The sequence below is a fragment of the Oncorhynchus mykiss genome, chromosome 2 (assembly GCF_013265735.2).
Source record: "Oncorhynchus mykiss isolate Arlee chromosome 2, USDA_OmykA_1.1, whole genome shotgun sequence".
NCBI lineage: Eukaryota > Metazoa > Chordata > Actinopteri > Salmoniformes > Salmonidae > Oncorhynchus > Oncorhynchus mykiss.
In genome coordinates, this window is record NC_048566.1 from 57,346,860 (window position 1) to 57,371,575 (window position 24,716).

The 24,716-nt window shown below is 41.5% G+C and overlaps 1 protein-coding gene across 2 annotated transcripts; it reads left to right on the plus strand.

Annotated features, from left to right (window-relative positions):
- On the plus strand, window positions 1–22,004 carry LOC110492278 (wee1-like protein kinase 1-B). 2 transcript variants are annotated; one of them, XM_021566469.2, is made up of 9 exons: window positions 1–1,186; window positions 2,248–2,471; window positions 2,803–2,869; window positions 3,059–3,231; window positions 3,401–3,669; window positions 4,723–4,910; window positions 5,022–5,192; window positions 18,773–18,918; window positions 19,997–22,004. In XM_021566469.2, exons 1-9 carry the CDS (start codon window positions 710–712, stop codon window positions 20,133–20,135), a joined length of 1,854 nt encoding a protein of 617 aa, XP_021422144.2. In that variant the 5' UTR covers window positions 1–709; the 3' UTR covers window positions 20,136–22,004. The 2 variants fall into 2 exon arrangements, with proteins under 2 accessions (XP_021422144.2, XP_021422152.2); XM_021566477.2 differs by having other exon boundaries at window positions 4–1,186; window positions 2,248–2,459.
- The last annotated feature ends 2,712 nt before the right edge of the window (window positions 22,005–24,716 follow it).

A 24,716-nucleotide genomic window follows, 5' to 3' on the forward strand; every position in this document is an offset into this window, starting at 1 on the left:
CATTGTTCATAATACATCGGAGTTTTAGTAACAGAAAACTATTTGGAGAATGTCGGCCAAAACCCATCTTGTTTCCACTTCTCCGAGTAGGCTTCCTCTCACTACCATATTTGGTAGTGAGTGGAACCGAAAAACGGATGCTTCACATTTATACATCCAGTGAAATATCTGTCTCATTGTGTTATCTGTGCATGTAACGTTAGCTAGTAGGAGTGGCCACGGCATGGGCGTCTAGCTAGATTTATATTAACGAACGTAGAAATGTATATACACGTATTCGGGGCAAATTTATCAGATGAACATAGGCTTGCTAGTTATGTAAAATGTGCGATACATCAAGTCAAGTTAATGACAAAGTGTTCGGAATGTAAGGTCTAGGAGATCTCTGAGCAAGTGTGTTTACTTTTTGCCATACTTCTCGTTTGCTGCAGTAGCTAATTTACTGGAGCTTGCTAGCTAATGTCAATTTTGCTGCGCGGCTAGCCGACGTCGGTTTCTTGACTTTTCTGGTGCACAGTGACTCTTTATCACACGCTAATAATCGTATTGTGATCTATACTGGTGGGTAGATAATTTAGCTAGCTAACGTTATAGTTGCATAGTAATTTACGCGGATCAGCTAACAGTTGAGTTGGTTACAATCGTTTTGTTAGCTAAATACAAACAACCCACTTTTTAAAGAAGTGATAGCCAGGGTTTAAATGAAAAAATGCAGCGTTACAGTTATCGTCGTCATGGAAATGTATCTCCCAACGCCCGACCAATAGGTAAAAAGTTAACGTTTGCACCGAACGACGAAGAAGACGCCCGGATTGATGACAATACAGGAGACGTATCGGGTTTTACAGAAATTGACCCTCCAATGCGACTGGACCGTGTCGATATTAAACGACTGGAGGACGACAGCCCTTTGAATCGGACTGCGGATGATGTGGAACGGTGCCGGATGGGCGAAGAAGGATTCAGTCATCCGTCTCACCTTCAGTCCCCCAGTAGCGTTATTTTCATGAAAGGCTCCCCGGCGTCACCACGGAAAAACTCTCGGGTGTACGGGAGTTCACCGGAGCGGTCATGCATTCAGGAAGACGGGGACTGCTCGAGCTCACCTATTCCAGACTGCCCCGACACACCGCCACACAAAACCTTCAAAAAACTACTCCTTTTTCATACTCCACACACACCAAAGGTTAGATAACTTTTCATGCAGAAAACCTGCAACCTATAAGAAGCATACCCACTATTATTGGCTAATATTGTTTTGACAACTTGGTGCGATGTAGCTAACGCTAGCTAACATTTATGGAGTAACTAGTAGTAGCCATTTTATGCATTTTCTGATATAGAATATATTTTTCTGATATGATTTGTGCACCATGTGCCACCCTTGTAGTAAGGAAGATGTAACTATTTATATTGCATTAACGTTGGAGTAGCAATGTTTGCCAGTTTATGCATTTTATAATATACATTTCATGAAATGCATGATTTTTGCACCAATTGCCACTCTCTTTATAGAAAGTAAGAAAATAAAACAACTAGCTTTCGAAAGAACCCACTTTTGTAGTGGTGTACAATTACATACACAACAGTCAGTCAGCCTCATTGACCACGTTTACATACACACACATATCCCGTTATATTCTGTTTTGAGTTGACGCGTATGAACATCATATCCTGTTTACAATAACCCGAAGAATCTTGTCCCAGTTATGCAAAACCCTAATAATATGCCTGAGATGCTGATCTTAGCTGGGATACTGTTGCATGTAAACATCTTATCCCATTTACTGGTGTTTTTCGCTGCACAGGCTGTTTTGCGTATCATGGGTGTTGTGATGTTTTCATCTGATTTTTGTCAAACAAATCACTTCAGAAAGTAGGCTACAATGTGATTTTTCTGGAAATGTTTTTCTCATTTTGTCTGTCATAGTTGAAGTGTACCAATGATAAATTACAGGCCTCTCATCTTTTTAAGTGGGAGAACTTGCACAATTGGTGGCTGACTGAATATTTTTTTGCCCCACTGTGTATCTCGTCAGTCAGATTCCAAATCAGACATCAGTATTTACATTGAAAGGCATATTTTGATTTTCACTTCAATTTCCCTTCAACTTTACTCAATTAGTTATTTATATGTGATAATGTTATTTCAATTCATTAAGGGTATTTTAACTTTATCAAAAGGCTTGTGTAAGTGTCTCGACATGTCTCGACATGTCTTGAATATGTTAATTATGTCATTTGCAGAGTTTGCTGAACAAAGCCAGAACTGCCAGCTCAGCGTCCTCAAGTAGGAGAGTAGCCCTCTTCGGGAATGTAGAATCCACAGGAAAACCTGGTCCGGACAGCAGGAGAATCCAGACCCCTTTGGTCAACATCAACCCCTTCACCCCCGAATCCCTCCTCATCCAGTCTACAACTCAACTCAGGAACAGCAGAAAGAGGGCACACTGTAACGAGTATGTCACTCAGTAAGCATTGTTAGAATGTAGGACTGACTTTATTTTTTCCCAACTAATTATTGGATTATCTAGCAATATAACTTAGTCCAATTTTCAACAGACAATAATTTAACACTTATGATTTTATCTTATTACGTGATACCTGCATGTGTTTGTTTGTATGTCGGGACACACAGATTGTAGCCCATTGTTATTTCTAGCCTGGTTCGTTAAATCCGTTGACAATCATGAGTACGGCAAAAGTCTGGCAGGAAACCAAGAACCCATCATGGTCACTAATGAACTCTGCTGTTGGTGTGTAGAATGTGCGCTAACAAGCTCTTTGTCTCGTCTTATTCAGCTCCTGTGGTGAGGACATGGAGGTGAGTGATGCTGAAACAGAGGAAGAGGTCCTTTTCCCACCAAAGGTAGTTATTTTCTTGTCCTGAATTCTTTACAGCATTGTGGTCATGTTATTTTATCCCATCAGCAAAGCTCTCAACCTAATGTGCATTTGCACGTATGCAGTTAAATAGTCTATTGTGAGATAACGATAACATGGTGTAACTATATATTATTTGGATTAATATGATTTTCTATTCACTCTCTATCCTCAGAGAATAACCATGATGGAGAGCGACATGAATTCCAGGTATGCCTCAGAGTTCCACGAGCTGGAGAAGATCGGCTGTGGGGAGTATGGTGCAGTCTTCAAGTGTGTGAAAAGACTGGATGGCTGCGTGTACGCTATCAAGTGTTCAAAGAAGCCCCTGGTCGGCTCTGTGGATGAGTAAGTTGGAGTTGATCTATTGCACATGGACACTTGCTGAAGTCCGTCTCGAGACTTAAAGCTGGCAGTAGCGAGATGTCATATCCACAGTCTTAACAGGCACGGTAAACATCAAACTTGAAGAAATGCTCAATCTTCCCACATCTGTACTTCCCTCCTCCCACCATAGGCAGAATGCCCTCCGGGAGGTGTACGCCCACGCCGTGCTGGGCCAGCACCCTCACGTGGTGCGCTACTACTCGGCCTGGGCTGAGGATGACCGCATGCTCATCCAGAATGAGTACTGCAACGCCGGCACCCTCTCGGACGTCACGGCCAAGAACTACCGGCGGTTCGGCTTCCTGTCGGAGCTGGAGCTGAAGGGCCTTCTGCTGCAGGTGACGCGCGGCCTCAAGTACATCCACTCTTCCTCGCTGGTCCACATGGACATCAAGCCTAGTAAGTACCACTGAGGGGAAAGCATGAACCTTTTGTATCAGGAGGTGAATTGGAAGTACAACAAATTGTTTAACTTTTTAACAGCAAATAAGAGAAACCAGCACACTGCTCTTGCTCGTGTCAAATTGTTTTCAAGTTACATTTTTTTTACAGCAGGAAATCTTGTGAAACACATCCCTAATTCAATGCTTAATGCAATTTGTTTGACGTGTTTATGTCTTAGTCATTGGCTAGTTTCTGTCCAATTGGCAACAGATTTTCAGGAGATTATTCCAAAATCCGCATAAAAACAATATACTTGTTTTCCCACCAGACATGTGTTTCCATCAAATTGACTTGTTTCAGATAAAAGGCTGTGCGTGATGATGTAGTGCACATAAATACTTTTTGGGCATTACATTACCATGTACACACACAAAAAATACAAGTTAAATGGGTTTATCACATTTTCAATTCTACTGATGGTTTTGTCACAATCTGTTGTTTTTTTTTGCGTTATAAAGCGAGTGAGACCACTCTGGTATTGGTACGTGCGCTTCTAGCCAACAGTGCTATCTGCACGCTGTTGGCTAGAGAGCACGCATAGTTTACTACATGAGATTATTATTATTATGATGGGACAAAAGAGCGAGGTTATTTTTGTTTGTCAAACGGCAGCCAAGCGTCTGATTGTCACCGGAATAAGACCCTTAATATTTATTGGAAAGGACCATCAAGATCATCACCTTGCACTTTCACCACCCGGTGACGATCATCATCCTTTATTTAATCTGTAGCCTAATAAACTGCATGCTTTTCCCAACGAGTCATAGTAGCAGAACCACACGTGATTGTGTGACTCCAAGTTTACTTCGCATAATTCATTTTACCGACAAGATCCCACCTTCTCTAGCGTAATTTTATTTTGTCGACATTTGGAATTTTACCGGGAAATGTTCTGTTTTCATCAGGCCTTGTCATTTAAAAAAAAAAATGTGTCCATGTACTTTACCCTCATAAAAAGGTTGGATGGAAACCTGGTTAGAAAACTAATTTGCGTATTGTCTCTTTCAGGCAATATTTTTATCTCACGCAAGACGGTTGGTAGTGTAGTAGATGCGTGTGACGAGGAGGACGAAAAGGATGGACTGGCCACCAGTGTCGTGTACAAAATAGGTGACCTTGGCCACGTGACTAGGTTACACAATCCTCAAGTTGAGGAAGGTGACAGCAGGTTCCTAGCAAACGAAGTCCTTCAAGAGGTGAGTGTTCTCTCCAAGAGAAACTTAACATTCTCCCTGGCTAAAGTGTAGTATTTGATCATTAAAATGGTTCTCTACAGCTTTCCTAATCACGTCAATCTTTTCTCCCAGGACTACAGTAACTTGACAAAGGCAGACGTCTTTTCCCTGGCGCTGACTGTGATCAGTGCCTCTGGGGCGGAGCCTATGCCCAGCAATGGGGACAAGTGGCACCAGATCCGTCAGGGAAAACTTCCACCCATCCCACAAGTTCTCTCTCAGCAATTCCTGAGTCTACTCAAGGTAAGAACTATATTAGCCTTTCCTAGTCTAATCGGCCCTGCGCAGCCGGAAGTCCATTTAGAGCGAGGGCACTGTTGCATATAGGTTGGCTTGCGTTTGGGAGCTCCTGGCTTAAGCACACTTGAATAATAACACGTGATCATTGATTTACTGTTTGGTAAAATGTCCATATACAGGCTACAGGTCTTAACTGTCTTGCTAGCTAGCAAAATAGGTTGCATTCAGCTAGCATAACTTTGCTAGCTAGCAAAATAGGTTGCATTCAGCTAGCATAACTTTGCCTGCTAGCTTACAGCTGAAGCTAACGGCAGTTCACCCTCCTAAAAGTTTATTTGTTTTAATATTCAAAGCAAGATGATTGTGTCCAAAACCGTTCACTGGTTTAAATTGCTTTCTCTTTCTTGAGGAACTGTTGCATGTGAGAGGAGTACCTTGAGTGACCGGTCTGCTCCAGTTTTAGAGACAGTTCACCTTTTTATGAAAGAAGAGATTAGGCTGCTTCTATACAAATGTTGTTGATCAGTAGGCTAATGCAAGTCCCAAAATGGAAGGACAACGGATCGCTTGTCATCTGTAGCACTACAGACTCCACTGAAATACGCCAAAACAAGCTCAATACCTCAAAGCATGCTCACACACTTGTTGAAATGCGTTCACCTGTATTGTGAGTAGGCCTATGCCATCTTGATTTACCCAGTTTATCGAGAGCTTTACCATTATGTTATGTAGTTAGATTGGTAAAAACAAAGTGAAATCTATTGTTTCTTTTAAAAATGTATTTATTAATCCTTTACACTTGTGGGAATGGGCCTATATGGATAGGGCTAAATTGAATTGTTTCTTACAGAAGAAATATGAAACGCATATGCATAACGATGGTAGCAATTGAAAGAGAACAGTTTGGGGATTATGGGAACATTATTAGACCAAAGGTGAGGACACAACAGTTCACCTGACACAAGACCGAGTCCAAACATTATACTGTTGATTCTATGTGCATTTTACATTTACTGCTGCATTTGCTGATACGAAATCTGAAAATACTCTGGATAAATTTACTAACATAAGACTATTCCTGGAAAATGTAGGGTAGGCGCAACGTAAGACCAAAAAATCACAAGGGTTTGAGGAATTGGACTAACTGGTGTCTCCAATTGGCCACACACCTCTTTCCAAAGTGTGCACAGTTCTTAAGCAATTTCAATGCACTTTTATGACTCAAGGAAGAGTCTTCAACTATAAAGGTACTTTTTTTGAGCTCCTAGCTGTGCCGTTGAGGAACTAGAGCACCCATGTAGGGCGGTGACGGTAATTGAATAACTGTAACTGACGGTTATGGATGGAGACTGCCATGAAATGAAATAAGGGTCAAAACTGTTTTAAATAGGCTGACTTTCATGGTTTATTTTTTTGATGAACTTTGAAAACAAAAGGCTTATTTTCGTCCGAAATAAATACTAGAATGTCTTGTTTAAAACTCTGTTCACACCAATTGTGAAGTATCGTCCTGCCACAATACGTCAATTATTTATTCGGGAACACGTTTTTTATTAGATTTTTTTTGCCCGTCTTTTCACATGTGAAAATAAGTTGTTGACCAATATAAATGATCTGATACACTGCCACTAACAGGTCCATATTTTTTACGTTTGCAATGCAGCACTGTATCAATTTGGCCAATGTGATCACATTACAAATAAGTTTCAAACTATATTGCTGTTTGTCTATATTCATTAGGAAAGTATTCAGACCCCTTGAGTTTTTCCATATTTTGTTATGTTACAGCTTTATTTGATAATGTATTAAATACATTTTTCTCATCAATCTACACATAACACCCTTTAATGACAAAGCAAAAACAGGTTTTTAGAGGCACAGATCTGGGGAATGGTACTGAAAAATGTCAGCATTGAAGGTCCCCAAGAACACATTGGCCTCCATCATTCTTAAATGGAAGAAGTTTGGAACCACCAAGACTTTTCCCTAGAGCTGGCTGGGCCAAACTGAGCAATCGGTGAAGGGCCTTGTTCAGGGAGGTGACCAAGAACCCGATGGTCACTCTGACAGAGCTCTAGAGATCCTCTGTGGAGATGGGAGAACCTTCCAGAAGGACAACCATCTCTGCAGCCCTCCACAAATCAGGCCTTTGTGGTAGTGGCCAGACGGAAGCCACTCCTCAGTAAAAGGCACATGACAGCCTGCTTGGAGTTTGCCAAAAGGCACCTAAAGGACAAACCAGTTTTTGGTTTGTCATTATGGGGTGTTGTGTGTAGATTGAGGGGGGGGGCGGGCTATATGTAATCCATTTTAGAATAAGGCTGTAACGTAACAACGTGGAAAAGTCAAGGGGTCTGAATACTTTCTGAAAGCACCGTATAAGCTACTCGTTGAAGAGATTTGCCAGCGTGGATTGTGCAAAAAGGGAACAGTGAAGAAGAACGACGTGTACGTTTGAATTGAATATATTCGGCTATATATTATAGGCCTGCTAAAGGGAATCTAGGCGACCACCTGTGCTATAGGCAACCCTAAAATACAGAGGGGGGGAAAAAAAAGGTTAGGCCGAAGTTCACCCTTATCAGTAAGTGGTGCCACGGATAACTCACTCAAATGAAAATGTTGTGTCAACATTGCCACCCATACCACAAACCTAGTAATTAGTAATTTGAAAGTGCATCACCCCCAGACGTTCAGCGACTTCGAACAAAAGCAGAAAAAAACTAAGCGCACACTTCCAACAAGTTCAGTCATTTGAAAGAGTAAGAACATTTTCCCGCGAGACAACTCAAAGACGAAATCCGTTAACGGCAAGATAATGGATTTCATTGCAACTGTTCTCTGTCGTGGATGATGTTGGCTTTTGCCGACTGGTCGAGCCCCAGTACACTCTACCAAGTAGACACTTTTTCAGATGTTCCCCTTCTGGAGTTACACAGTATTGTTGAAACGCACATCCATGACCTACTTGCTATGGGCGTCACTGCTATTAGCTTTGACTGACAAAGCCGTTATTGCATGCTCAAGAATGTGCTGGTTCTCATACCGCTGCTGCCATTTCAATGGCATTTGAGAGCATGTTTGAAACTAGGAAAATCTTCAAGAACAAAGTACACACTGTGCTACGTGATAATGCACTTAACATGACAAAGGCTTTGGAAGAATGCGGAGATGCCAGTTTGCCGTGCATAGCACACACACTGCAACTGGCTGCGTTTGGCTGTGAACTAAGGTGTTTTGACCCATCTGACACAGTGGCAACCGGTAGGAAGATAGTGGGTCATTTGTTTTTAACACTCACCGCTAGCATAGCCTGCAAGCAATACAGGAGCGGCTTCGAGTGAAAACGGAAAGGCAAGACATTTCCACCAGTTGGAATAGTACTTGTTACATGATGGAGATCCTTCTGGAACAAAAACAAGTAATTGGCTTGTACGCAGCCGACTATGCAACAATCAGTACAATCCAGTGGACTCTCATTGAAACCATGAACACACACCTAGCTCTATTCGAACAACTGAATTGAGAAATAAGTTCATCAACTGCGTCTACAGCAGACGTGATCCCCTCTGTCATGGAATTGAAATGCCTGCTCAACAAAACTGCTGACAGACCGTGGGGTTAACTTGCAAAAGTACTGTACTAGAGGCTGTGAACAAGCGATTCGGTTGCATTCTGAGCCTCTGTGTCGCCACCATGCTCAACTCTAGGTACATGGACCTCTACTTCAATGTAGACAAGAAACCGAGTTTACGTGAAATGTTACACAGCTGGGCAAGATGGAAATGGACACAGTGACATTTAGGGCTGGGCGGGATATCGTATATTATGATATACCAGTATTGATGAAGGGACCGGTTTGGGTTTTTACTTTACCTTCTATACTGTTATTTGAATATTTGGTTTGTTAAATGTGATACGCCATGTGTAATATACATTTTTATAGTTTACTTCACTACTTGAGTCATCTCTCTCCGCTCTTTCTCGCCGTGCCACTTTCCACACAGACCTAACCACGCCCCCTGTCAATCAAGGAGTGCATTTGATGTTCCTCAACCATGAGGCACTTGCGTTCAGTCTGGTCAATGCAGCACATGTAACAATGTTGATGACGACAATGCTGTTTTCACTTTGCTTCTTAATATAAATCTACTATTTATAGGACCATGCCCCAGGACTACCTGACATGATGACTCCTTGTTGTCCCCAGTCCACCTGACCGTGCTGCTACTCCAGTTTTAACTGTTCTGCCTTATTATTATTCGACCATGCTGGTCATTTCTGAACATTTGAACATCTTGGCCATGTTCTGTTATAATCTCCACCCGGCACAGCCAGAAGAGGACTGGCCACCCCACATAGCATGGTTCCTCTCTAGGTTTCTTCCTAGGTTTTGGCCTTTCTAGGGAGTTTTTCCTAGCCACCGTGCTTCTACACCTGCATTGCTTGCTGTTTGGGGTTTTAGGCTGGGTTTCTGTACAGCACTTTGAGATATCAGCTGATGTACGAAGGGCTATATAAATACATTTGATTTGATTTGATACTAGCGTTCTATAATGACACCATTTTAACTAGTTGTCATCTCAAACAACAGTGTTCAAAGTGCCCACTATTATATTCTAACCATAGAATTAGAATAGTCATTTTTTTTCTATGATTTCAACAGTTGCTTTAATTCGCAAGTCCAATAGCAATTGCAACATTTGGTTAAAAGGAAGTCCTCGGTTATTTCCCCATATCGTGCAGCCCTACGTGGCAGTGTGGAAATTCTCAAATGAGCAGTGGTGTGTAGTATTTGAAAGTATTTTTACTTGTTGTGTTTTTTGGTATCTTTACTATTTTTATTTTTGACAACTTTTACATTCCTAAAGAAAATATTGTTATTTTTACTCCATTTTCCCTGACATCTAAAAGGACTCGTTATATGAAAATGGTCCAAATCACACACTTGTCAAGCGAAGATCCCTGGTCATCTACTGCCTCTGATCTGGAGGACTCACTAAACGCAAATGCTTTGTTTGTATATTGTGTCTGAGTGTTGGTGTGCCCCTGGCTATCTGTAAATAAAATAAAAAACAAGAAAATGGTGCCATCTGGTTTGCTTAATATAAGGAATTGGAAATTATTTGATGCTGAAGTACATTTGATCAATTACATTTACTTTTGATACTTAAGTATATTTAAAAACCAAATACTTTTAGCCTTTTACTCAAGTAGTATTTACTGGGTGACTTTCACTTTTACCTGAGTCATTTTCTATTTACGTATCTGTTATAGGAATTAAATTCCTCTGTTTTAACACACAATTAAAATTAAACACTCTGTCAATTCATAAGGATTTGTATGACCCTTATTTTATAGAAATGGACAGAACCCAGTCTTAAAGTCAAGCAGCATTTATTCACGAGAGTACTGCTCCTTACACATTTTACCACAGGTTATAAACTGAAAATGACGTCAGCGTTTTCTAAATGTTCCGTCTCTTCTTGACACTGGTAGAAAGGCTCTATAGTTCTCAAGCCTTCCCGCCTCGCCTAGAGCCAAGGTCAGCCAGTGTAGATAAGCATTCTAGCCAGTCTGGAGATATAGTTCATTCATTTCTACCAAGGAACAGACAGTCATTGTTCTAATTCTTGATTATATTTGCACACATTATATACAGTACTAAGATTAAAAAGAAAATTCATACATATACAGTAACATAATAGTATTCTGATTCGTCAGTCCTGATTGAAATGTATACATAATTAGTCATCATTGATAAAAATTCCCTTAACAGTATCTTTTACTCAAGTATGAAAATTGGGCACTTTTTCCACCACTGCAATTGAGTGCAGGAAATGCAGAAATGATAAGTGCTGAAATTTGTTTTGGTTGAATTGAACAGTATAAAACAATCAGAATGGAGAAAGACTCATTGAAATCACTTAATGTATGTGTTGCCACCCTAGGATCACTCACTACTCATAAAGCAAATGTAGACCTGTAATTATTCAAAAACTAAAAATACCATCCTTTTTTATTCAATTAAAAACACACAAAATGTAAGTACTGTGATATATTTTGGCCATATCGCCCAGCCCTAGTGACAGTGTGCACAGAGGAAGTGGCCACGGACAGACAGAGCTGAAACGACTGAACATCAAAACAGCACAGCAAGTAAAATGAAATAAATAGGTTTTGATTATGTTTTACTGGTAATGGGGACATGTGTAAATGCCAACAAAATAATTTTTGGTCAGTGTGTGTTTCAACTATTTAACTGTACTAGAATGCTTAAGGCTGCTAAAAAAAATATCGGCATCAGGGTTTTTTTTGTCAAGAAAAATATTGGATATCGGTATCAGCCAGAAATGTCATATCGGTGCATCCCTAACGGGCTCGGGAGAGGAGAAGGTCGAGACATGCGTCCTCCGAAACATGACCCGCCAAGCTGCGCTCCTTAACACCAGGTCGCTTAACCTGGAAGCCAGCTGCACCAATGTGTCGGAGGAAACGCTGTTCAACTGATTACCAAATTTTGCCTGCAGGTGCCTGGCCCACCACAGGAAGTCGCTAGAGCGCGATGAGCCAAGTAATGGCCCCCCCGGCCAATGCTGGGCCAATTGTGCGCCGCTCTATGGGACTCCCGGAGATTGAACCCCAGGCCGTAGTGACACCGCAACGCTAATGCAGTGCCTTAGCCCGCCACTCAGCCCCCTACTCGCTACTCAGGAGACCCAATTTTAAGTGATTTCAACGGGGCTTTCTCTATTTATACCACGTGTAAATCTCATTCCACGGAGGGCCAAGTGTCTGCGGGTTTTCGCTCCTCACTTGTACCTGATTTAGTAATTAGTGACCTTTAATTCATAAAATAACTCCTCACCTGGGTGTCTAGGTCTTAATTGAAGGGAAAAAACTAAAACCTGCAGACACTAGGCCCTCCATGAAATGTTAGTCACCCCTAATTTGTACTATTCAATCCAATTCCAAACAAAAGTAATTTTATGCATTTACATGAATTTCTGCATTTCTTGCACTTTTATTATCATTTCCATTAGGGCTGTCCCCGACAAAAAAAATATTGGTCGACCAAGATGGTCGTCTGTTCAATCGATCGGTTGAAATGTTTTATATTTTTAATTAATTTATACAGTTGAAGTCAGAAGTTTACATACCCTTAGGTTAGAGTCATTAACTCGTTTTTCAACCACTCCACAAATTTCTTGTTAACAAACTATAGTTTTTGGCAAGTCGGTTAGGACATCTATTTTGTGCATGACACAAGTACTTTTTCCAACAATTGTTTGACAGATTATTTCACTTATTTACTGTAACACAATTCCAGTGGGTCAGAAGTTTATGTACACTAAGTTGACTGTGCCTTTAAACAGCTTGGAAAATTCCAGAAAATGTCATGGCTTTAAAAGCTTCTGATAGGCTAATTGACATCATTTGAGTCAATTGGAGATGTACCTGTGGATGTATGGAAAAATCAAAAGAAATCAGCCAAGACCTCAGAAATAAAATTGTAGACCTCCACAAGTCTGGTTCATCCTTGGGAGCAATTTCCAAACGCCTGAAGGTACCACGTGTACTATTGTTTGTACAGATGAACAAGTATAAACACCATGGGACCACGCAGCCGTCATACCGCTCAGAGAGGAGATGCTTTCTGTCTCCTAGAGATGAATGTACTTTGGTGCAAAAAGTGCACATCAATCCCAGAACAACAGCAAAGGACCTTGTAAAGATGCTGGAGGAAACAGGTACAAAAGTATCTATATCCACAGTAAAACGAGTCCTATATCAACATAACATGAAATGTCGCTCAGTAAGGAAGAAGCCACTGCTCCAAAACCGCCATTAAAAAAGCCAGACTACGGTTTGCAACTGCACATACGGACAAAGATCGTACTTTTTTGAGAAATGTCCACTGGTCTGATGAAACAAAAATAGAACTGTTTGGGCATAATGACCATCGTTATGTTTGGAGGAAAAAGGGGAGGCTTGCAAGCCGAAGAACACCATCCCAACTGTGAAGCACGTGGGTGGCAGCATCATGTTGTAGGGGTGCTTTGCTGCAGGAGGCACAGATGCACTTCACAAAATAGATGGCTTCATGAGGAATTGAAAATTGTGGATATATTGAAGCAACATCTCAGTCAGGAAGTTGAAGCTTCGTCGCAAATGAGTCTTCCAAATGGACAATGACCCCAAGCATACTTCCAAAGTTGTGGCAAAATGGCTTAAGGACAGCAAAGTCAAGGTATTGGAGTGGCCATCACAAAGCCCTGACCTCAAGCCTATAGAACATTTGTGGGCTTAAAAACCGTGTGCGAGCAAGGAGGCCTACAAACCGGACTCCCTTACACCAGCTCTGTCAGGAGGAATGGTGCAAAATTCACCCAACTTATTGTGGGAAGCTTGTGGAAAAATGTTTGACCCAATTTTAAAGGCAATGCAACCAATTTCTAACTGAGTGTATGTAAACTTCTGACCCACTGGGAATGTGATGAAAGAAATAAAAGCTGGAATAAATCATTCTCTCTACTATTATTCTGACATTTCACATTCTTAAAATAAAGTGGTGATCCTAACTGACCTTAGACAGGGAATTTTTACTGCGATTAAATGTCAGGAATTGTGAAACTGAGTATAAATGTATTTGGCTAAGGTGTATGTAAACTTCCGACTTCAACTGTACACATCCTATATGTTAATCAAATCAAGCCCTGAGACACACAAATGATAAGGGCATCTGACAGCAATTGATCTGATTGTGCTGGGCTCAGCCTTAATGCACTGTAAAAAAAATATATATATTTTTACACCAAGTGACTGTGTGACAAGCACTCATTGTCTCTCTCCTCCCTGCTGCAGCGACCACCACAGAACTTGAACTGCGTTTAATGTGCCATCCGTGTTGCTGAAGCTGCAACATAATTTCAGCCTTTTTCTGACTGAAATGTTATGTTAGCGATATCCCCCAATTTTGTTTAGGAAAAATATTCCCTATTCCCTCAACCCTTGCTGTCTTTACATGAAACATGTATGCATCGCATGCACATGACCAATTGGGCCTGACCTATAGCATAGCATATCATAATCACATCAATAATTGGTTGTAACAAAGTCTGAACACGTGACAGCAAAATGGATGCAGAGGAAGTGGCAAATTAACTTGAAACGGGGGAATGTTTACTGGTTTCTCAGGAGGTAAAGGGGAAGTCTGTGGAGTAAATTTGACTAGAAAATACTGGTGATCAAGTAAAAGAGTTCCTCTGTCCAGTGTCTGTTCTTTGGTTCATCTTTTTTTAAATTTTTTAATTTTTTTTAGAATTTTACCCCTTTTTCTCCCCAATTTCGTAGTATCCAATTGTTGTAGTAGCTACTATCTTGTCTCATCGCTACAACTCCCGTACGGGCTCGGGAGAGACGAAGGTTGAAAGTCATGCGTCCTCCGATACACAACCAACCAAGCCGCTGCTTCTTTAACACAGCGCACATCCAACCCGGAAGCCAGCCGCACCAATGCGCCGGAGGAAACACCATGCACCTGGCCACCTTGGCTAGCGTACACTGCGCCCAGCCCGCCACAGGAGTCGCTGGTGCGCGATGAGACAAGGACACCCCTACCGACCAAGCCCTCCCTAACCCGGGCGACGCTAGGCCAATTGTGCGTCGCCCCACGGACCTCCCGGTCGCGGCCGGTTACGACAGAGCCTGGGCGCGAACCCAGGACTCTGATGGCACAGCTGGCGCTGCAGTACAGCGCCCTTAACCACTGCGCCACCCGGGAAGCCCCTTTGGTTCATCTTAATCTTTTTCTATTGGCCAATCTGAGAAAAGTATTTTTCTTTGCAACTCTGCCTAGAAGGCCAGCATCCCGGAGTCAGCTCTTCACTGTTGACGTTGAGACTGGTGTTCTGCGGGTACTATTTAATGAAGCTGCCAGTTGAGGACTTGTGAGGCATCTGTTTCTCAAACTAGACACTCTAATATACTTTTCTTCTTGCTCAGTTGTGCACCGGGGCCTCCCACTCCTTCTATTCTGGTTAGAGCCAGTTTGCGCTGTTCTGTGACAGGAGTAGTACACAGCGTTGTAACAGATCTTCAGTTTCTTGGCAATTTCTCGCATGGAATAGCCTTAATTTTTCAGAACAAGAATAGACTGACGAGTTTCAGAAGAAAGTTCTTTGTTTCTGGCCATTTTGAGCCTGTAATCGAACCCACAAACGCTGATGCTCCAGATACTCAACTAGTCTAAAGAAGGCCAGTTTTATTGCTTATTTAATTAGCACAACAGTTTTAAGCTGTGCTAACATGATTGCAAAAGGGTTTTCTAATGATCAATTAGCCTTTTTAAAATGATAAACGTGGATTAGCTAACACAACGTGCCATTGGAACACAGGAGTGATGGTACCAGATAATGGGCCTCTGTACGCCTATGTAGATATTCCATAAAAAATCTACAGTTTCCAGCTTCAGTAGTCATTTACAACATTAATAATGTCTACACTTATTTTGAATCAATTTGAGGTTATTTTAATGGACACTTATTTTCTTTCAAAAACAAGGACATTTCTAAGTGACCCCAAACTTTCGAACGGTAGTGTATATAAACAGTGCATTTGGAAAGTATTCAGACCCTTTGACTTTTTACGTTACAGCCTTATTTGAAAATTGAAAAAAAAAAAAAATCCCCCTCATTTATCTACACACAATACCCAATAATGACAAAGCAAAAAGTATTAAGTCCCTTTACTCAGTGCTTTGTTGAAGAACCTTTGGCAGCAATTACAGCCTCAAGTCTCTTGGATATGACTCTACAAGCTTGGCACACCTCTATTTGGGGAGTTTCTCCCATTCTTCTCTGCAGATCTTCTCAAGCTCTGTAAGGTTAGATCGGGAGTGTCGCTGCACAGCTATTTTAAGGTCTCTCCAGAGATGTTTGATCGGGTTCAAGTGAGAGCGCTTGGGACATTGAGACTTGCGTTGTCTTGCCTGTGTGCTTAGGATTGTTGTCCTGTTGGAAGGTGATCCTTCACCCCAGTCTGAGGTCCTGAGTGCTCTGGAGATGGTTTATATCAATGATATCTCTGTACTTTGGTCCGTTCATCTTTCCCTCGATCCTGACTAGTCTCCCAGTCCCTGCAGCTGGAAAACATCCCCACAGCATGATGCTGCCGCCACCATGCTTCACAGTAGTCCGTAATCTTGGTTTCATCAGACCAGAGAATCCTGTTTCTCATGGTCTGAGAGTCCTTTAGGTGCTTTTCGGAAAATGCCAAGCGGGCTGTATGTGCCTAATTTCCACCTGTCCATTCTACCATAAAGGCCTGTTTGGTGGAGTGCTGCATAAATGGTTGTCCTTCTGGAAGGTTTTCCACAGAGGAACTCTGTAGCGCTGTCAGAGTGACCATCGGGTTTGTGGTCACCTCCCTGACCAAGGCCCTTCTCTTCTGATTGCTCAGCTCTAGGAAGAGTCTTGGTGGATCCAAACTTCTTCCATTTAAGAATGATGGAGGGCGCTGTGTTCTTGGACCTTCAAAGCTCCAGACATTTTTTGGTACCCTTACCCAGATCTGTGCCTCCACACACTACTGTCTCGGAGCTCTACGGACAATTACTTTGACTTCATGGCTTGGTTCTGGCATGCACTGTGAACTGTGGGACCTTTTATATAGTGAGGTGTGTGTGTGTGCATTTCCAAATCATGTCCAATACAACTTGATTGGTAAATTCAATTGGGAAACATTTCAAGGATGTTCAATGGAAACAGGATGCACAAATTAATTGCAGCTGCAAAGCTGGTTGTTGGGGGAATGTGTGTTTTATGGCTTATGAAAGTGTTCTAAAATGAATCTACACACTACCCCATAATGACAAAGCAAAAACACTTAGCAAGCTAAATAACAATTAGCATTAGCAGTTAACAAATTATTTTAGCAGCACCTTGTTAAGAAAAAACAAACTAGCAGATACACTAACTGGTCATTTATAGAATGCTTGTGGAAAGCAGCATGTCACTAACATTGTTACATCCATCTAACCATGCAGAGTGAAAGGCAACAAAAACATTTTTTATTTCACCAGGTAGGCTAGTTGAGAACAAGTTCTCATTTGCAACTGCGACCTGGCCAAGATAAAGCAAAGCAGTGTGACACAGACAACAACACAGAGTTACACATGGAGTAAACAAACAAGCCAATGCCACAGTAGAGAAAAGAAAGTCTATATACAGGGTGTGCAAAAGGCATGAGGAGTGCTTGTGACTCCATGGTCGAAATGCTCTCTCCTTGAGTGACGGCAGGGCTTGTTGTGGTTAACGGCATGCAGGAGGAGAAGGAGATGACTCGTAGCAAACAATTAAACTATAACAACGGACGTTATACCTGCCGGAGTTGTCTTTCACATTTAACAAACCAAACAATGAAATACTGTTATAGAAGGTAAAGTAAAATCTCAAACTGGGCAATGCAAGTTACAGTAAAATACAGTATACCACCCATCCCTAATTTGAAGTTAAGGCAAGGTTAATACAATTTTGGGAAAGGACAAATGTGATATGCTTGTGTGTCTGAGTGGGATGCGCTGCAGGCGGCTTTGATTGATGGGTCCTTTCTGGTGGGTGGGTGTGCGTGTATGAGTTCACTAATTCTCTATGTCCATTCAGAAAGTTTCCTAAAACAAGCCTAGCGTCTGATCTCTTTAATCCGATAGAAACAAAGGTATTGTTGCAGGCTCAGCGTATGTGCGAGAAATGACAACGGGTGTCAGTTTTGTGTTTCCTCTTGTTAATTGGGGTGCAACTGAATGAAACGTAGACCAGCTCCTTTCATGATTCATCCCACTGGATGCATAGCCTTATACCCTAATATTTTCAGTAGCATATTTTTCCAGTCGTATATGATTTCTCTCATTTTAATGCGTCCTCCTTATCCACTTTGAACAACATATTGCCACAGAGAATGACCGCAGCAGCGTTGGTGACGTTATGCGATTTGCTCGGAAAGGTGGGTGGGGGGGGAAGCATTGGACTTGAATGGTTTAGTGCGTCAATTGGAATCCTCTATCTTATTTAATTACCCTCCAATCTGAAATGTCTTAATTTGTATACTAGACTAATATTTAGAGGTAATAAATAACATGAATAATGACTTTCTACTAATAGCTAAGTGTAATAGTAAAGTCGCAGAGAACAGCCATGTTTCTTGTGTACATGGGAAATGTTGTCATTAAAATCTTCAAATGTAATGATATAAAATATCGGCCTCCTTGACCCCCGGAAATTGCTATTGGTATCAGCCCCAAAAAATCCACATCATTCGTTCTCTACCTATACACTTCTGTACCACTGCCCTTCAGTGGTGCTCACTGTCCTTGTGTAAGACAAACTGATGAAGCTGTGTGATATTGAAAGGGATCTAGTTCATTTGAAGTAAGCATTCACGTTCAAGTCTACACCTGTCGTATTCGGTGCATGGGATAACAATTTTATTTATTTGAACTGTGCACTCAAACATCCCTTGGATTGTGTTAGCCTATTCATTATTGCTAGCTAGTACTCATGTTTTTTTTCTCCTTCACCTTGCAGCTGATGATCCACCCTGACCCCGCCAGGCGGCCGTCCACCTTTGACCTCCTCAAGCACCCGGTGCTGTTGACGGCAGCTAGAATGAGTGCCGACCTGCTCCGTGTGGAACTCGACGCAGAGAAGTCCAAGAACGCCCAGCTTCAGAAGTAAGTACAGAAAGGCACTGAAACAACGATCGACTGCAGCAGAATGTTTTTCCTGGAAGGTTGCTGTTTCTGTCAACACACTAAAGGCAGTGGTTAGCTCGTTTTTTGCTCTTGCTTTTACATCGGCATACAGAGGCAAGTTTGAGGTGCGGAATAGGCTACAACCTGTCAGACCGCGTGAGAACAGCCCCTCAAAAAAAGATGTATACTGGAGTGAAAGCGTGCTTTTCGTAAGCCCAGTCAGTGTGCAACATAATTCTAAATGCAATCGCGTTTTAAACAGTTTTTTTTGATTGCCACGATATTTAAAAATAGCTAATATTTATATTTCTTAATCGCGACTCATAATTAAAGTGCGCTTTCCATTCGAGTGTATAGGCTATAGTCAGTGGTAGGCCGGCTATCAGCGTGTCACCCACCACTGGTAAGAGCTTGAGGCAGTATAATTGTTTTAAACCTGAACGGTTTACTTCAAATAATGAGGCGCGTCTTACCTTGCTTCGTAGTAGCCTAGCCAAAATCCAACCATAGCAACGTGGAGGGAATTATTTTATAAAGACTTCCCCATGCCATTAAGCAGCATTTCTCTCCTGTTCTATTGGTTTTCATATCAACTTTTTTTTCCCGTTGTCCAGAAGCCAAAGGCACAATCCTAGTCATATTAGCAACCCATCCTAGTTGTTGCTATTGGATTCCCCGTCCTAAGTTTCTAACACAACTCCCATTAGGAGAATTGTTTAAAACAGTGTTTTCCCGCCAATTGCATTTTGGCAAATGTTTGAAAATGAAGTTTTATTAGCTGCTTCATTACAGGAGTTGCATGTTCAATAATAGGCTATATAGCCTTTTGAATGTAAGACGATGGGCTTGCTATTGTTGCACGTTTCCATTAAACTCTTTTAATGAAACATGTCAGTTCCTTGTATGCATGCATAGTATTTTCTGTTTGTCACCTAATTTTACTGTTTGGAAAATGTTTTTACCGGTTAATAAGGGTCGGTTAGTCTGCAGCAGAATTTACAAAAATGTGCATCCCTAATTCAGGGTTTGTCTAACTGTTCTACATTGCTTTCCCCAGGGAGCTGAAGAAGGCCCAGATTGACAAAACTGCAGCTGAGGAGAAAGTTCTGACCCACTCCACTGTCCAGTCCAACCCCAAAACCTCCAGACTCGTCGGCAAGAAAATGAACCGCTCAATGAGCCTGAACATTTACTGAGACTGACTCAAACACAGATCCCCCTGAGTGGGGAGCAATAATGGTGCTGGATCATGGACTGAAAACAAAAATCTTGAGGTTCCGACTACGTATTCTGTTCGAAGAAAGTGGCAAGGATTCTACTTAATTAAGCCAGTGGTCACCAACCTTTTCTGGGTCAAAATGCAAGCTGCGATTTTCCGTGCAGATTTATTATTATTTTTAATTTTAATTTAATTTATTTTTTAACTTAAAAACGTATTAAGCCTATGCAACATTAACCAATTGAAAACAGTTCTGTAACAATGAGGTTTGTGCAGTAGTCTATAGGCCCAATTCATTATCACTGCAAATTGGTTATGCTTGAATTGCCCTGCCAATGTTCTCAGACCATTTAGAAATTATATATATTTTTAAATGTGGTATATCATCATGCTGGTAATAGACAAGCCGTAAATTTGGCAAGCTTATCAGAACACTTTGCTGCACTCGTTCATTGCAGCATGAATGGAAGTAGGGAGAATGTTCCACATTTTTATAAGCCATAAAATGCACGAAGTGTTGACGGTGCTGAATAACAACTTAAACATAAAAACAACAGCTCTTTGATGTATTCGTTCTCTCTAGTCATGGTTTTAAAACTTCCGGAATCTCACAGTATCAACTTTGGTGTGCGTTCAAGGTTTATTTTTACAGTATGGTTCGATGAAACAGCAGACAATGATCTGAGCTATCTGCTTGGCCAGCGGTAGGCCTATAGGTGCTGTTGATTTGTTCTCTGGGCCTGCCGGGTAGGCGGAGTTCTACCTTTCACACATGGGAACACGTCGCCTTCCCGGCTCTATGGCTGCTGAATCAAGTGCACCTACTGCCAACAGCGCAAAACAAATAAAGAAAAATAGGAACGCAGGGCTTTATCTGTTTTTTTTTTACAGAAATGTTTGGCGCTCTACTAGGAATGCCTTGGAGATCGACCAGTTGTTCGCCCAGTTGGTGACCACTGTACAGCCAAATGGGCCTCATTTCCAATGGTCACAGGGGACTTTACCCTGTCTCAATGCTGTGGGTGGGCCTTTCTTGTCCAACTCTGAGACTTTGTTGTACTCAATCAGTACTGACTTGTCAAACAGTCAGTTCTGTAGGAAGACTTGGCCCTTTCAATCAAATTACCAATAATCCTGGTGGTGGACTTCTCGTTCCTTACTGTACCTGTTCTTTGTCAGCCCCAAGTCTAAGTAGATTGGCAAGGCTCTCCACTGTAGTCCCTGCACTTCCTTGAAAGCCTAGTCTTGCTTTTTGTTGGAGAGGGGCACAGAGAAGCCCTTCTCAGTGTGTGAATGTAGCAGACCACAGATGTGCGCACCTTACTGCCTGATGTCAGCCATCCGAGGGTCTGGATCTGACCACGCTTTTAATTAAGAGCACTTTGAAGGCAACGGGGGAACTTGCCACACACAACCTGCTGCTATTCATGTTTGTCTGTGTTCAAGGGGGTTGATGTTTTTTTGTTTTCCAATTGGGGTGGTTTTAAATCATTGTTATTAAGGTGATCATATTTTGTGTACCATAATTATATACTTTTGAAGAAATGTTCACTTTTTTCTCTTCTGAGTCTAAATGGATCATGCAATACATGTAAGAAAAGTGTGTGTGTATCAAACCTGTTTTAAAAAATGTTTTACTTTCATTTGCCAATATTACAACTGGTACATTTATAGCCGCCAACCCTGCCTGTGTTGCATTAAAACAATCATTGTTCTGTAGGTTCACCTGTTTTGTGACAATGAATTGCCTTTTTATTTTACTGTCACTGCAGGGAGCCTGTTTAACATTGCTAAAGGGTATTACTTATAGCCTGTATTTTATTTTAATAAATTCTTATCAAATGCATTCTTTATTCATCTCACTTTATTTTACATAAACCTGTGTATGCCCCTTAAGTACTATAAAACCATGAACAGGAAAATGGTAAGCTATGGTCTTGCCTATTGTATATTTAAGCGATAAGGTCTGCGGAGGTGTGGTATATGGCCAATATACCATGGGTAAGGGCTTTTTCTTAAGCAGACTTAACAGGGCTTGTTGAATAGACACGGGCTTGAATGCAGTTTTAACCAATCAGCATCCAGGATTTGACCCACCCCTTGTATAAAGCCAACTTATTTAGAACTGCAAAAGTAAAGGTTTGGCATAACCATGTTATACAGTCATGGATCGAACCACCTGGTTTATAATTAAGCAATAAGGCCCAAGGGGGTGTGGTATATGGCCAATATTCCACAGCTGTGGGCGGTATCCAGGCATGGCCTTGTATACGAACTGCCCATAGCTGTGGTATATTGGGCCTATTCCACAAACGACTGAGGTGCCTTATTGCTATTATAAACTGGTTACCAACGCAATTAGAAGATAAAAAATACATGTTTTATCATAACTTTAGTCAGGGGTGAAAGTAAGGAATGGTATGGTCTGGTACAGATTCCTGGCAAAATAAGTAGTGGGGGTATGCGGTACCGGTGTTATGTGCCCCCCCCGTAGCGTTAACGCGCACGTGCTCAATTCTTCATAGCTGCGACTTGCTTGCTAGTTGAGATTTCTGATCACGCTAGGCTGTGTTTCATTTTCTTTTTTGTTGGTTTGACTCCGGGGGAGGCACTAGTAATGTCTGCAGTTTATAGTTTGGCTATTTGTTTCAAGTGTATTAGACTATAAATAAATCGCTGCCATAATTCGTCATCTCCCATGTCTTATTCGACTAGTAGTTCTGAAATATTTGTTGCTTGCCTACATTTTACTCACCCCCCTATATTTAATATAACACAAATACATGACATATTCGTTTTGGTTGCCTATGGGAAGTTTGTTCTATGGAAAGTATAGAAAGAACACTGGCATTTTGCCAAGGCTAAGATGAGCGGCTGAAACAGACGCGAGCAGGCAGCAGTGGAGGCATTAATTCTGGCCTAATGACAATCGCCAAATGTCTTTACACTTTTTGGTGTTTTGCGTAACAAAACAGATCTGTTTTCTTTCACCACTTTGTTTGGAGGCTTGCAGTGCAGTATGTTGTGAGTGGATGAACGTGTGCGGGTAGCCTAGTAAAGGAGCCCTCTGAAGTGATTGTTAGACAATCGGATGAAAACATGGAGTGTTAAAGGACCAATATTTATGATTAGGCCCAAAGAGATACCATTGAATTAATAGGGATTCTAAATATAATTATATGATTAGGCCCCACGGCCGGCCTGCCCATTAGGCAGGATTGGGCAGCCTGCTAGAGTGACAGTTTGACGAGGGCGGCATTTCCCGAGCTAAACTGTCCAAGACGCATCTCCAACAAAATCCAGTGGCATTAGGGCTAAAGATGAGCGCTGATGCGGCCCTATGATAAGCAGTGCCCAAAATATTTAGCTTGTCCATGGCCAGCGTGCCTCTCCAATGGTCTTTTGTAGAGACCCGACGCTGCGGCTCGCCATCAACGCTCCATCCAATTAATTTAATATAAATGATGTAGCCTACGGTAATAAGAGTAATGCCTTATGTGTGTTTTATGTAGCCCATAGACCAAATATATTACAATGTCAAAGAGACAGACACTTTTTTTAAAGCATTATCTTATTAATTGGGCGGCAGGTAACCTAGTGGTTAGAGCGTTGGGCCAGTAACCGAAAGCTGCTAGATCGACTCCCCGAGCTGACAAGGTAAACATCTGTCCTTCTGCCCCTGAACAAGGCAGTTAACCCACTGTTCCTTGGCCGTCATTGAAAATAAGAATGTGTTCGTAACTGACTTGCCTAGTTAAATAAAGATTCAATAAAATTAATGTGGAGAGAGAGTGCAAGAGAAACTCGACTGAAAAAGCCAACGGGCAGACACCAGCTTTGGAACGGCTGCGGCGTAATCAAAGGGCCTTGAAAGTAATTCATTTCAACAATTGTCTTAATTTTTATTTGACTTCACTAACAAGAGGGAGCGCATTTCTTCATGTGAAAAAAAAGAGGTAGGCATACCTGTTTAACAGACGCAATTATGTTATCCATATAGATTTAATTGTCAGCATAGCCAGTATATGTCAGTATAGCCAAATCCTCCAATACTGTCACCATGCAGTCTTTATAGCTTGGTTAAAACCAGGGCTCAAATTGAGTGAGGGTATGCCATACCCTTTCTTAAAGAAAATGAAAAATGGTTAGCATTACTTTTTAATAATTAAGTATCCAGATAATATGAAGCGTTTTATAACAATTAATCCTTAACTCCGTGATGCCTAATACTAGAAACAAACTTTAAAATGCCCGCAAAAGACCCGACTCTGATACATATGCTGGGCTGGGCTGGATAGGGTTATTAAAGTAGTGAAGTAAGGTGTTGCGATTTAATGAGTGTCGGGTTAATTCGTTATATATTAAAATGTTTCCTGTTTCCCCTTTCCCATGTTGTATCACAAAGTGTAATGGATTTATACTATAGTTCAGTTTGGGTCGGTAATGTTACATATTGGATGCCAGCCGCGGTGAAAACTCACGGAAGAAGAAGAAACGTTTGCGCTCTCCCTCGGCGCTGAGCGGTGCTACAAGCAAGCATTTTCATGACATTGCTGTG

Bases quoted from the DNA above. Each gene is read 5' to 3' on its own strand.
- LOC110492278 (XM_021566469.2), top strand. From the start codon at position 710: ATGCAGCGTTACAGTTATCGTCGTCATGGAAATGTATCTCCCAACGCC. The intron at 2,472-2,802 runs GTAAGCATTGTT...CGTCTTATTCAG, and splicing joins TGTAACGAGTATGTCACTCA to CTCCTGTGGTGAGGACATGG. The intron at 5,193-18,772 runs GTAAGAACTATA...TTCACCTTGCAG, and splicing joins AATTCCTGAGTCTACTCAAG to CTGATGATCCACCCTGACCC.